General features: G+C 44.7%; 1 protein-coding gene across 2 annotated transcripts in view; it reads left to right on the top strand.

Moving 5' to 3' along the window:
• heatr5a (HEAT repeat containing 5a) overlaps positions 1-12,551 on the top strand; it is a 22,926-nt gene extending 10,375 nt beyond the window's left edge. The window contains exons 21-42 of one of the 2 annotated variants that reach the window (XM_079174938.1): positions 303-472; positions 651-677; positions 1,669-1,813; positions 2,742-2,915; positions 3,073-3,312; positions 3,393-3,571; positions 3,758-3,826; positions 3,922-4,101; positions 4,235-4,481; positions 4,584-4,688; positions 4,941-5,069; positions 5,155-5,282; positions 5,407-5,554; positions 6,119-6,292; positions 6,978-7,079; positions 7,184-7,267; positions 7,740-7,916; positions 8,058-8,200; positions 9,697-9,804; positions 10,104-10,206; positions 10,729-10,882; positions 10,969-12,551. In XM_079174938.1, the coding sequence (XP_079031064.1) occupies positions 303-472; positions 651-677; positions 1,669-1,813; positions 2,742-2,915; positions 3,073-3,312; positions 3,393-3,571; positions 3,758-3,826; positions 3,922-4,101; positions 4,235-4,481; positions 4,584-4,688; positions 4,941-5,069; positions 5,155-5,282; positions 5,407-5,554; positions 6,119-6,292; positions 6,978-7,079; positions 7,184-7,267; positions 7,740-7,916; positions 8,058-8,200; positions 9,697-9,804; positions 10,104-10,206; positions 10,729-10,882; positions 10,969-11,116 (3,134 nt within the window). In that variant the 3' untranslated portion in view covers positions 11,117-12,551. The remainder of the gene's footprint in view (positions 1-302; positions 473-650; positions 678-1,668; positions 1,814-2,741; positions 2,916-3,072; positions 3,313-3,392; positions 3,572-3,757; positions 3,827-3,921; positions 4,102-4,234; positions 4,482-4,583; positions 4,689-4,940; positions 5,070-5,154; positions 5,283-5,406; positions 5,555-6,118; positions 6,293-6,977; positions 7,080-7,183; positions 7,268-7,739; positions 7,917-8,057; positions 8,201-9,696; positions 9,805-10,103; positions 10,207-10,728; positions 10,883-10,968) is intronic. The other variant, XM_079174939.1, reaches the window with a different exon arrangement.
• The last annotated feature ends 2,260 nt before the right edge of the window (positions 12,552-14,811 follow it).

Raw genomic sequence — 14,811 nt, forward strand, 5'->3', positions numbered from 1 at the left:
TGAATGATGTGTTGTCCATCAGGTGAAGGTGTAATAGGTGTGAATGATGTGTTGTCCATCAGGTGAAGGTGTAATAGGTGTGAATGATGTGTTGTCCATCAGGTGAAGGTGTAATAGGTGTGAATGATGTGTTGTCCATCAGGTGAAGGTGTAGCAGCTGTGAATGATGTGTTGTCCATCAGGTGAAGGTGTAGCAGCTGTGAATGATGTGTTGTCCATCAGGTGAAGGTGTAGCAGCTGTGAATGATGTTTTGTCCATCAGGTGAAGGTGTAATAGGTGTGAATGATGTGTTGTCCATCAGGTGAAGGTGCAGCAGTATCCGGTCTGCGCTCCACCTGTCTGGTGGGATGTGAGGTGATGCAGGACTTTCCAGACTCTCTGGTTCAGGCCAGATCCATTTCCTGTCTGCAGCAGCTACACATGTTCTCACCTCCACACGTCAACCTGGCCAGCCTCGTACCTGCACTCTGTGTAAGTACTCCTGACTACACCTGAACTACACCTGAACCACCTCACTACACCTGAACTACACCTGAACCACCTCACTACACCTGAACCACCTCACTACACCTGAACTACACATAAACTACACCTGAACTACTACACAGTAAGCTGAGAGTGTTTTTTGACCCTGTGTTGTGTCTTGCAGGAGATCTTGTTGGATTATTCCATGTTGGTAGGTTTTCTCTCAAAAGGCCTGAAGCTGTTTGTCTCACTTTTATTTTCAGCATTGTTCTCCCTCAACACTCTTCTGTTTTTAACATCTTCTCTTGTTTGGTCTCGTATTAACTCACTGTTGTTGGTTAATGTTTTTTCTGTTGCAGTTTACTTTCTCATTGTTTGCTTTGCAGACTGACGGCTAACTCAATAACACCACAGTGTTGCTTCCTCTGGCTGTTTTTATGTCTGTTCATTGAATGTGTTATTTATGATTAAGATTGAGAATGTTTATGTGTTTTTCGTCACCTTGAGTTTTGGGAACTTTTCACAACGTTATGAATATAATGATCAGATAAATCAGTAATTCAAATGCTCGTTGTGTGAAGCCTTGAAGACACGGTTCCACGAGTATCTGAGTCCTTCACGTATTTAAATCCTGCATATAGAACTCTTTCACCTCTGTTACTGAGTGTAGTTGCTCATCTCTCAACAGTTTCTATAGAATTTGACCATTTTAATCCCAGTAATGTCTCCTCCGGTATATAAAGTAATAGTTCTAAAATCAATTTCAACAAACACTCTCAATGAAATGAAAAGGCTTTGATGAGCTTTAATGAATCTGAACTAACGCTTTAAAACACCAAAGTCACTCAATAACACAAACTCACTTAGAGTTCTGAGGTCAAATCACTGCTTTATGAGTCTGGTGTGTTTGAAGAGCAGAACGGTGAAGATATCCTAAATATAACTGATGTAGTGTCTAAAATATATCCACAGTTCTTCATACGCACTTCAATGTGAACAGAGTTTAGTTAGTGAGTCTGGAGGAAACACTGGAGCTGCATGTTTCCTCTGATGAGACCAGTTGATGGAGTTCTACTGGTGTGTGTGTGTGTGTGTGTGTGTGTGTGTGTGTGTGTGTGTGTGTGTGTGTGTGTGTGTGTGTGTGTGTGTGTGTGTGTGTGTGTGTGTGTGTGTGTGTGTGTGTGTGTGTGTGTGTCTCTCAGGCTCACCTGTGTAGTTCCTACCTGTGTCTTCGTGGGTCGGTGGTGTCGTGTCTGCGTCAGCTGGTCCAGCGTGAAGCTCTGGAGGTTTGTGAACACGCTGTGACTCTCGTCAAAGAGCTGCCCAGACGAGACAACACGCAGCTGGGTGAGACGGACGCTTGTAGTGTTTTATTTAGAGAAACAATACTGAACTTAATCAGATAGATGATGATCTTTTCGCTACAGCAGCGTTTATAAATACAGGTAAAGCAATAAAAACTGAGTAAAAAACATGAAATATAAAAATGCACAATATATACAAAATAGAATAATATTAAATTAACCAACTAAACAATTATGCAAAGATGTAACCAAACAAACAGTATAACGGTGTTATAGTTGTGATTGATTTGTCTAATATGACCTTTTTATAAAATATTATATTTATTTCAACTCTTCCAAACCCAGAAATCACAACATTTCAAATAAGTTATGAACATTATATAATATATAATATATCATATATTATAGTATTATTTTATTATAGTAACACCTTTCAAGAGCAGAATGTCACAAAGTGCCTCACAAAGGAAATAAGGTGACTAACTAAAGAAAATCTAAATAAATCTAAAGAAGAGCGGATCAAACATCACACAAAGGTCCGAACAGCTGAGCTGTGTTTGTCCACTGATCTTAAAGGTACAGTGTGGAGGACCTGGCGCCATCTAGTGGTGAGGTTGCAGATTGCAGCCAACTGAAACTTCTCTCTGGAGTCAGTGTTTGGTTTGTCCCTTCTGTAGAAACATGTCAGCTCCGTATGTAGATATAAACGGCTCAATCTAAGGTAACCAAAACACAACGATTGTTATTATTATTATTATTATTATTATTATTTTTATTATTTTTATTATTATTATTATTGTTATTATATTCCATTTCTGCTACACGCTGGACCTTTCAATCTAGACAGAGAGAGACGTTGGTTATTGTTTAACTATTAGACATTATAAAGCATTACATCACGTGTTGTACTTCTTCACATGTTCCTCCTCACCCTCCTCCTCCTCCTCCTCCTCCTCCTCCTCCCTCTGCAGATGTCACCATAAAGGAGGTGGGTCTGGAAGGAGCCCTGTTCACTCTGTTGGACCGGGAGTCAGATCCCGGTCTGAGGAGGGACATCCAGGAGACTCTGGTCCACACGATGGCGTCCAGCGGCAAACTGGGACACTGGCTGAAACTCTGCAAGGACGTCCTGTCTGCGACCACCGGTGGGTTCAACACGTCACGGATACTGATTATACTAATTCTGCCTGCTCACTATGATGAAGTCATTGAGTGAGATGCTGCTTAAAGCTCCGGTAAAGGCAGTAAGTGGACCTTGAGTTCCTCAGCTCAGCTCGACTCCGTCTCCTGACTTGTCTTCAGACTGCCGGACTCCGGTCGAGGCGAGGCAGGAGGACGAGGAGGCGGACCCCGCCAGAGACGACGACTCCTCCGCGTTCAAGGCTCGGTCGGAGTCCGGCGGCCCGTTCACGGCGCTCCGCTGGGCCACGCGCCGCTTCGCCATGGAGTGTGTGTGTCGCATCATCGCTCAGTGTGAGACCGCCGACCCGGCGCACTTCAACATGGCGCTGGCTCAGGAGCGCCGCCTGCACGAGTCCACCGGTAAGACCCGGTAAGACCGTGTTTGTGTTTGTGGACTCTGCAGACCTCCGTGACCCCCCCTCGCCCGTCTCTCTCCACAGACTTCCTGGTGCTCCATCTGGGCGACCTGGTCCGCATGGCGTTCATGGCGGCGACGGACCACAGCGACCAGCTGCGGCTGGCGGGTCTCCAGACCCTGCTGGTGATCATCAGACGCTTCTCCGCCATCCCCGAACCGGAGTTCCCGGGTCACGTGATCCTGGAGCAGTACCAGGCCAACGTGAGGACCGCGCATGAAAATAATAAAAATAGTCGTGTGTCGCCTTAAAATGTAAAACACAAAGCTTTAAAACATGATGTTCAGACGGGAGAAGCTGGAATCTGTTTGTGCTCAATAAACAAACCGTATCAAGTAAAGATGTAGATGTTGGTTTGAGACCGTGTTGACGTCTCTTCTTGTGTTCAGGTCGGAGCTGCTCTCAGACCAGCCTTCAGCGCCGACGCTCCTCCTGACGTCACCGCCAAGGCCTGCCAGGTGATCCACATCCTCCATCACCATCATGAGACGTGTGAACGTGTAAACGTGAGGTAACCAAACCACACCTGCCCCCCCCCCCCCGTCCTCTCCAGGTGTGCAGCGCCTGGATAGCCAGCGGCGTGGTCAGCGACCTCCGTGACCTGCGGCGGGTCCATCAGCTCCTGGCCTCCTCATTGGCTAAAGTCCAGGCCGGGGGGGACGCGTCGGGCCAGCTGTACAACGAGGCCGCTGCTACTATGGAAACACTGGCCGTCCTGAAGGCCTGGGCAGAGGTTCTACTGGTTCTATTGGTTCTACTGGTTCTATTGGTTCTACTGGTTCTATTGGTTCTACTGGTGATCGGTTGTTTGATGAACTGGTGAGATCAACGTGTCTGACGCCTCCTCCTCCTCCTCCCTCTCTCAGGTTTACATCGTAGCCGTTCAGAGGAGCAGACAGAAGGAGCGTCCCGATACGACGGCCGACCTGTCACTCTCCTCCTCCTCCTCCTCTCCGGCCAATCACAGCTCAGGCTCTGAGTCTGGGGGGGCGGGCCTCCTGCAGCTGGTCCAGTCAGACGTGTTGACGCTCAGTCGTCTGTGGCTGTCGGCGCTGCAGGACTACGGCCTGCTGACCCTCCCACAGGAGTACGCATCACAGCTACCTGAGACAGGTAGGGGAGGAGGAGAGGAGAGGAGGAGACCAGCTGCAGATGATTTTATTAAAGTCACTAACTGACACGTTTCTCCTCCTCATCCTCCTCCTCCTCCTCCAGGAGGTTCTTTCTACACAGCGGAGACCGTGAACCAGGCCAGAGCTCATTACTCCTTCTCCTGGGCTTCCATCCTCCACGCCACCTCCCTCTGGCTCCACAGCACCGGTCAGTGCTCCTCCTCCTCCTCCTCTTCCTCCCTACTTCTCCTTCCCTCCTTTTCCTTCCACTTCCCTCTCCTACCCTCTTCCTCCTCACTTTTCCTCTGCCTCCCCTCTCTTCTTCCCATTTCCTCCTCCTCCTTGTCCCCCTTCACCTCCCCTCCTCCTCTTACCTACTTCTCCCCTCTTCTCCTCCTCCTCCTCCTCCTCCTCCTCCTCCTCCTGGTGTGCATTAAACAGGTGTGACTGCGTGTTTCAGGTTTTGTGATGTCAGACGACACACCTGCCTACCTGTCCCGTCCGGCCACGCCCACTTCCATGGGACACACGGGGGGCGGAGCCAAGAGTCCAGAGGACGTGAACACCGACAGACTGCACCTGATTCTGGGTCAGGAACCTGAGACTAAGACTGAGATGACTTCCATTAAAGCGTGTTGTTTTGTACTGAGTCTGGTTCTGTTGGTTCTGTTCAGGGATCAGTGTGGAGTTCCTGTGTTCTCCGCACTCTGACGACCAGATGGAGAACATCACTTCCTGTCTGAGGGCTCTGCAGGCGCTGCTGGACGTCTCCTGGTCCCGGGCCAAGATCGGGAACGACCAGGTGAGACACCATCTGGACCAGAGTTCAGACCTGATACCAGGACAGAGATCTGACCCAAGAATCCAGAATCAAGACTAGAATCAAGCTCTCCCCCCCCCCCCCCCCCCCCCCCCTCCCCCTCCAGGCTCTGGGTGTAGAGCTGCTCAGCGTCCTCCACCGTCTGATGGTGACCAGAGAGTCTCCGTGTGTTCAGCTCTCTGTGTTGGATCTATTGAGACAGATTGTGACGTCGGCTCAAGAGCTCGTTAGAGAGAAACGCTACAGCGCTGAAGGTGAACACACACACTGTTACACACACACTGTTACACACACACTGTTACACACACACTGTTACACACACACTGTTATACACACACTGTTATACACACACTGTTACACACACACTGTTACACACACACTGTTACACACACACTGTTACACACACACTGTTACACACACACTGTTACACACACACTGTTATACACACACTGTTACACACACACTGTTACACACACACTGTTACACACACACTGTTACACACACACTGTTACACACACACTGTTATACACACACTGTTATACACACACTGTTACACACACACTGTTACACACACACTGTTACACACACACTGTTACACACACACTGTTACACACACACTGTTATACACACACTGTTACACACACACTGTTACACACACACTGTTACACACACACTGTTATACACACACTGTTACACACACACTGTTACACACACACTGTTACACACACACTGTTATACACACACTGTTACACACACACTGTTACACACACACTGTTACACACACGCTCCTATAACAATAAAGCGTGATTGTTCCTCAGTGGATGACGGAGCGTCAGAGAAGGAGACTCTTCCAGAGTTCGGTGAAGGTCGGGACACCGGAGGTTTGATTCCTGGACGCTCGCTGGTGTTCGCAGCGCTGGAGCTCTGCCTCTGTGTGCTGGTCAGGAAGCTCCCCCAGATCAGCCCCACGCTGGGAGGAACCAGTCCCACTGGTGAGGGGGGGGTTATTATTATTATTAATATTATTATTATTAATATTGTTATTGTTAATATTATTATTATTATTAATATTATTATTATTATTATTATTAATAATGTTATTATTAATATTATTATTATTATTGTTATTGTTAATATTATTATTATTATTGTTATTATTAATATTATTATTATTATTATTGTTGTTGTTGTTATTATTAATATTATTATTATTGTTGTTGTTGTTATTGTTATTATTATTGTTATTATTAATATTATTATTATTGTTGTTATTGTTATTGTTATTATTAATATTATTATTGTTGTTGTTATTGTTATTATTATTATTATTATTGTTATTATTATTATTATTATTATTATTATTATTATTATTATTATGAGGTGTTTCAGCAGCAAAATAAAAGTGAAATTAAGTTTACAATAAGATGTTAAAATAATGAAACTATAGAATCCGTTATTAGACGAGTTAATGAAGTAAAAGTGCATTTTAAAAAGTTACAGTAAAAGTTACAGTATGTATATATGTGTCTGTGTGTGTGTGTGTTTGTGTGTTTATATATGTGTGTGTGTGTGTGTCTGTGTGTGTGTGTGTGTGTGTGTGTCTGTGTGTGTGTGTTTATATATGTGTGTGTGTGTGTGTGTGTGTGTGTGTTTATATATGTGTGTGTGTGTGTTCAGGTCCTGGAGGTTCTGTGTGGACTTTGACTGACAGCGACTGTCAGCTGGTGTGCTCCGCTCTGTGTGTCCTCTCTGAGCTGCCGTCCGTCTGCTCCCCAGAAGGTGAGAAAAACACACACACCTCTACGCACTAACATGCTAATGCTAATGCTAACTAGCATCAGTGTCTCTGTATCTGATCTAAATGATGGTCTGTCCTCCTGCAGGCAGCGTGTCCATCCTCCCCACCGTCCTCTACCTGCTGCTGGGAGTCTTCAGAGAGCTGGTGCTGCAGCCCAGCACACACACTGGTAACACACACACACACACACACACACACACACACACTGGTAACATACACACACACACACACACACACACACACACACACACACACACACACACACTGGTGACACACACACAAACCAACAGGAGGAGAGCTAGTAACGTTAGCAGCACCACTAACGGCTAACCAACGGAGGTTCATTCAGTGACATCATGATGCCTTCAGGCTCTGCTCAGTGAACATGAGTACTGGCTGAAGCTACATTATAACGTTATCATGATGTGTTCACATGTAGTCTGTAAAATGTAGTTTTGGTGATGAACTAGAATAAATCCAGTAGTTTGAAGGAGATGTTTTTAGATTGGTAATTAGTATCAGAGATTAGAATCATCTCTATGTCTATATCTGTGGTACGATCTGACCCCTGAGTTATACCCCCCCCCCCCCCCCTTCAGGACCAAAAGCTTTTTAAAAATGACTCTTTTTATATTTCCCAGGCGCCCCGGCGGCGGGCTCAGTGGGCGGGGCCGGTCAGGCCGCGGTGGTCCAGGCGGCTCTTCAGGCTCTGAAGTCTGTGGTGACGTCGCCGATGAGCCGGCAAGAGAAGAGCCGAGGAGCCTGGAACCTCCTGCTGAGATCAGCTCTGAGCTCTCTGCTGGACCTCTGGGACGCAGGTACACAACCACCACTACACACAACAAGACTACACACTGTCACAACCACAACACACACTGTTACATCTACACACTGTCACAACACACATTACTTCTGTCTTCAGTGTGTGTGTGTGTGTGTGTGTGTGTGTGTCTCCTCAGACTCTGTGGTGGACCACGTCACTCTCCTCTCCGCTCTGACCGTCTTCCTTCTGTCTGCTGGTCCAGACGTCTGCTCTGTGGAGCCGCTGCACACGCTCAGTCTGCAGCGCTTCACCTCCAGCATGGACGCCAAAGACCCGCTGGTGAGTACTACCAGAGAGTAACCGGGACTACCAGAGAGTAACCAGGACTACCAGAGAGTAACCGGGACTAGAGTAACCGGGACTACCAGAGAGTAACCGAGACTACCAGAGAGTAACCGGGACTACCAGAGAGTAACCAGGACTAGAGTAACCGGGACTACCAGAGAGTAACCGGGACTACCAGAGAGTAACCAGGACTACCAGAGAGTAACCAGGACTAGAGTAACCAGGACTACCAGAGAGTAACCAGGACTAGAGTAACCGGGACTACCAGAGAGTAACCGGGACTACCAGAGAGTAACCAGGACTAGAGTAACCGGGACTACCAGAGAGTAACCGGGACTACCAGAGAGTAACCAGGACTAGAGTAACCGGGACTACCAGAGAGTAACCGGGACTACCAGAGAGTAACCAGGACTAGAGTAACCAGGACTACCAGAGAGTAACCGGGACTACCAGAGAGTAACCAGGACTAGAGTAACCAGGACTACCAGAGAGTAACCGGGACTACCAGAGAGTAACCGGGACTACCAGAGAGTAACCGGGACTACCAGAGAGTAACCGGGACTACCAGAGAGTAACCAGGACTAGAGTAACCAGGACTACCAGAGAGTAACCGGGACTACCAGAGAGTAACCGGGACTACCAGAGAGTAACCAGGACTACCAGAGAGTAACCGGGACTACCAGAGAGTAACCAGGACTACCAGAGAGTAACCGGTACTACCAGAGAGTAACCAGGACTAGAGTAACCAGGACTACCAGAGAGTAACCAGGACTAGAGTAACCGGGACTACCAGAGAGTAACCGGGACTACCAGAGAGTAACCAGGACTAGAGTAACCGGGACTACCAGAGAGTAACCGGGACTACCAGAGAGTAACCAGGACTAGAGTAACCAGGACTACCAGAGAGTAACCGGGACTACCAGAGAGTAACCGGGACTACCAGAGAGTAACCGGGACTACCAGAGAGTAACCGGGACTACCAGAGAGTAACCAGGACTAGAGTAACCAGGACTACCAGAGAGTAACCGGGACTACCAGAGAGTAACCGGGACTACCAGAGAGTAACCAGGACTACCAGAGAGTAACCGGGACTACCAGAGAGTAACCAGGACTACCAGAGAGTAACCGGTACTACCAGAGAGTAACCAGGACTAGAGTAACCAGGACTACCAGAGAGTAACCAGGACTACCAGAGAGTAACCAGGACTACCAGAGAGTAACCAGGACTAGAGTAACCAGGACTACCAGAGAGTAACCAGGACTAGAGTAACCAGGACTACCGGAGAGTAATATCAAGGCCAGAATCGATAGAGAATCCAGTCTAGAATGGACACATTAAAACAACCCGGAGATTCTGTAGAACCAAGACCACATCCTTCATCAGTCCTCTGAACCTGGACCCCGTAGATTCTGACCTCATGGTGGTTTTAAAACATCGTTAACAGTCTGATGATGTCATTTATGTTAATTATTCGTTCTCTGTGCTGCAGGTCGTGAGTCGATGTCATCAGCTGTTGACGTCGGTGTTTCAGGCTCCGCCCACCGTGGCCGTCCCGTACATCCAGGCACTCGGACCGCCGCTGGTTCGATTCCTCCAGGTACTGAAATGAATGTGATATTATGTTTATATCATCCACGATGATTTCATTCTTCATGGAATAGTTTAGTTTCTGTTCTGTCACTTCAAGAGGAAATATTTATGGTCATATTTTTTAAATATCACTTCATTTTAGTCTCATTTGTCACAAATATTCACTTCGGTTTGGTCTCGAGGAAAATATGAATCAATCAAAAATACTGAATCTAAGATAACAAAGACAATGTGAATATTTCCATGCTTTTATTTTGAAAAGATGCGATGGCTTAATGTATTGATCAGCTGACGTGTCCTCCTCAGAAGGTGGAGAGGAGTCGTCCTCAGAGTCCAGAGGAGCTGCTCGGGGTCCTGGAGGGAGTCCGGTCCATGGAGGCTCTGGTCCAGGCTGCAGACCAGTCTCAGCGTGAGTCCAGAACCCAGAAGAGGGAAACCTGCTGAACGAGAGAGAACTCTAACATTTTACCATAAAACCATAAATCATGAAACACAAAGGGAACATTGAATTTCTTTGATGTCTCAGTCGAGTCGTTTGGTTGGTTGGAGATGAGCGACAGGGGGCGGAGCCAAAATAATAAACAGGAAGTCACAGAAACAGTCACTTCCTGTTAGATCAGGTCTGTAGGCTGCTTGTAGTTTACAGACCTCGTTCAGATTTATATATACATATATTTATGTGTTGTGTTGTACCCAGCATGCATTGTGATCAGGACCGGCTCGTCTCGTTTTAAAGCTCAGATTTGGTGATTTTTTTCTGACAGAAGCGTTTGTCACACGTGATGCATTCAGGGACCGTTGGAAATGTTGATAATCTGATGAAAATCTCCCGTCAGGTTTCTGGGTTCAGAGGCTTTTTAAACGTTGGCGTTTCTTCAGGTGAACTTTGAGTCCAGGCTTCATATTCTGACGTGTTGTTCTCGGTCCTCAGGTCCTCAGCTGGTGGCCGTTCTGCTGCCGCTCCTCATCTCCTTCCTGCTGGATGAAAACGCTCTAAGCTCCGCCCCCACGGCGTCCCGGTCGCTCCACGAGGCGGCGCTCAACGACCTGATGCGTCTCGGCCCACAACACTCTGCTGTGTTCAGGTACCAGAGCTGGATCCTCTCTGTAGAGATTATATATATATATAATAAATAATAAATAAAACTCTTTTATGTCCTTCCCTCCTCAGGTCGCTCGTCTCCTCGTCTCCTCACCTGAAGTCTCGTCTGGAAGCCGCCGTCAAAGGAAACCAGGAGAGTCTGAACGCCAAAGCGAGCAGCGGCCACCTCGCCGCCAAGTCGTCGCCCAGCATCACGCTGAAGACCAACTTCCTGTGAGGGGGCCGAGGTTCGGATCGTCCCGTCTTAACCGCGTGTACCTGAACGCACCGTCACCGAGACTTTGTGACGCATTGACGTCGGCCATCTTTGACCGTGACTCCTCCCACATCTCTACGTTATTGACCAATAATCAGTGAACAACCAATAAGAGGAGAGCTTTATCTCTGTTAGATTCATGATGAACATGAAGAGTCACTCGTTCACACGTTCATATTCCACCGATGTTATCAATATCTACAGGAGCCCAGAAGGGACAAACCAATCACTGTGTTTTTTTATGTTACCTGAAGGCACCGTAGTTTCACCGTAGGGTGAGTGTTGTTATTGTGTGACCTCACCACTAGATGTCACTAAAGAGTCAAAACTAACATCCTAACATAAATACACCTACACACACACACACACACACACACACACACACACACACACACACACACACACACACACACACACACACACAGAGAGCATTTTAAACTGAAGGACGAGCTGAATCGGGTGTTTTGGGGGGAAAGCCCTGATTCAGAGATTAAATGAATTGTAAGAAAACTCTTCTTCTCTCATTAATTATTAATGTTCTCTGATTTTCTTTCAATGTTTTTGAATTTTGGTATTTTTATTTTTACAAAGAAAATTTTTTATTTTTTTTTAACTCATATTTCAAATTTCTAAATGTTTTCATGAAGCACATTTAAAACAGTGAAGGCGTCAGGAACTACAAACCTGTCGTGTGATCATGTTTTAGATCCACATAACCCCCCTCCCCAAAAAAAAATACTTTCATGATGCAACACGATGATGTCATATTGTTCCAAAACTTCCCGATCGCTCCGACAAACAGACGCTGAAATGTTTAATCCCAGAATCGACCGTTTCACCCGAAGCACACATGTACAGTGTAAACAGTGAGCTCGACCAATCAGGGGAGAGCATCTCAGAATCAGTGGAGGCTTTCTCCGACACCTCGACTCCTCCCGCCTGCCTCCTCCAGTACAACGAAACAAACACCGCGCTGTGCCGTCAGGTCCGACAATGAAAGGGAGGCTTTTATTTTGAAAGAATTATGGTGTCTATGTACGTCACTAACAATAAAAGGAGGTCAGAGGTCACGTAGATGAATGAATGTCAATAACAGAGAAGAGCGTTTTTATTTTTGTTGTAAAATGTTGATGTGTTGAGTTTTATTTCGTCTGAAGGATCATGTGAAGCATATGGTGGCCTGGAAGGGACAATTCAGTCTTCAGCACTTTAGTTTAACAACACTACAACGTCGTGATATCGTGAATTAAATCATTTCTGACATGATTTCCTGTTAAAGCTGTCACAATAAAAGACTCTAGATGTACCTGTATTAGTTGATGAACCTGTGAAGTGTACAGGTGAGACCTGAAGGAGTCAACACGTCTTCTAACAGCAGCCAGTTAATAAAAGACGTTTTTCTTCTAATTCTGTTTCACGTGTTCTTGATTTGTGACGATGACGATGATGTTTATGTTTTTGTCTGTAACTTTTATGAAAACTTAAAGTGGATTCAGTGCTATAAAGGTTTAAAGAGCACACCTGTAACCACGCCCACCTGTGATGTCACCGTTACAACACTGCACTTTTTGGGGTAAAGTGTCTTGCTCAAGGACTCATTGACATGAAACCAGTGGCGCCAGAGCGGGGGTTTGAACCACCAACCCTCTGATTAAAAGACGGCCCTGCTCTCCACTCAACCACAGTCGCCCCGTATTTTAGTGTTCCCTGTAGAACCCTCACAGGCCTCCGTACTGTAGTTTTCTCTGTAGAACCCTCACAGGCCTCCGTACTGTAGTGTTCTCTGTAGAACCCTCACAGGCCTCCGTACTGTAGTGTTCTCTGTAGAACCCTCACAGGCCTCCGTACTGTAGTGTTCTCTGTAGAACCCTCACAGGCCTCCGTACTGTAGTGTTCTCTGTAGAACCCTCACAGGCCTCCGTACTTTAGGGTTCTCTGTCTACGTTTCTGTATTTGTCTAATATGAACCCTGAGTCTGAAATAAAGTTTGATTGATTGAATAGTAATATAAATGTGATTAATAATAACATTAATAATAATAATAAAAGCAGATAAAATATAGAAATACTGAAGTTAACTAATTTAAAGGAACTTTATAATAAAACCATGGCAACCAACAGCTGCTGATTATTTAAAATATGAAGACAGAAGATGATGACGTCATATATTTACATGTTTATGAGACAAAGACCACGTCACAGCGCCCCCTGACGTCAGCTGCGTCACCTCACAATGCTGCCTTCGGGGACTGTCGTAAAGCACAAACTCTTCAGGTTTGTTCATGTGTCACATTCTGTTATTACCAACATGAATAATGATCAGAGAAGATGTTTGAATGAACAGAATACATGATGAGCCTGTATATTGCAGCTACAAGATGTTTTCTACATAAATATTTACATTTGTGCGTAAAATAAATATTTAAAAGAAAGATTCACATGAGCGCCTAACGTCCTGTTACTGCCGGGAAACGAGAAACTCAAATATACATTGAAGTAAAATACTGATTATGACATATATGACATATTAATGATGGTAAATCTAACCTATAATAAATAAAGACTTCATTAAATACACACATGTAACTACATGTGGAATATATTTAAAGGTTAGTTTAAACTATTTCCTGCATTCTTGTTGAACAATAACTTTCATTTATAAACAATTCAGTTTACAGTAAACACCTCATTTATTATTCAAACATTTGTTAAATATATTTTTATTATTTGATACAAAGAACAAAAACATATTTAGTTTACTGACAAAATAATAAAAGACCACATTAAAGTACTGAAGTACAATATTCACTGACTTGTACTTTACTTGAGTATTTCCATTTCATGCTACTTTATACTTCTACTGTACTACACCTCAGAGGTACATATAGTACTTTTTACTGTACTACACCTCAGAGGTACATATAGTACTTTTTACTGTACTACATCTCAGAGGTACATATAGTACTTTTTACTGTACTACATCTCAGAGGTACATATAGTACTTTTTACTGTACTACACCTCAGAGGTACATATAGTACTTTTTACTGTACTACATCTCAGAGGTACATATAGTACTTTTTACTGTACTACACCTCAGAGGTACATATAGTACTTTTTACTGTACTACATCTCAGAGGTACATATAGTACTTTTTACTGTACTACATCTCAGAGGTACATATAGTACTTTTTACTGTACTACACCTCAGAGGTACATATAGTACTTTTTACTGTACTACATCTCAGAGGTACATATAGTACTTTTTACTGTACTACACCTCAGAGGTACATATAGTACTTTTTACTGTACTACACCTCAGAGGTACATATAGTACTTTTTACTGTACTACACCTCAGAGGTACATATAGTACTTTTTACTGTACTACATTTGTCTGACAGTTATAGTTACATTTTTAAATATATAAAAACCAATAATGTAGTACTTTACTACTAATCTACCCAGTAGTATACAATATATCTGACAAACTACAACAAATATGCTCATATTTATGTGATGATACAAATCAGAAGAATATAGAAGAAGACAGACTTTATTAATCCCTCCAGGAGAAATAATTCAATGACATTATTTTAAAATAGCATAACACTTTGAAATAAGTCAGTCATTATACTTTGGATACTTGAAATACTTTTAC

The sequence above is a fragment of the Pholis gunnellus genome (assembly GCF_910591455.1).
Source record: "Pholis gunnellus genome assembly, chromosome: 15".
Classification (NCBI taxonomy): Eukaryota; Metazoa; Chordata; class Actinopteri; order Perciformes; family Pholidae; genus Pholis; species Pholis gunnellus.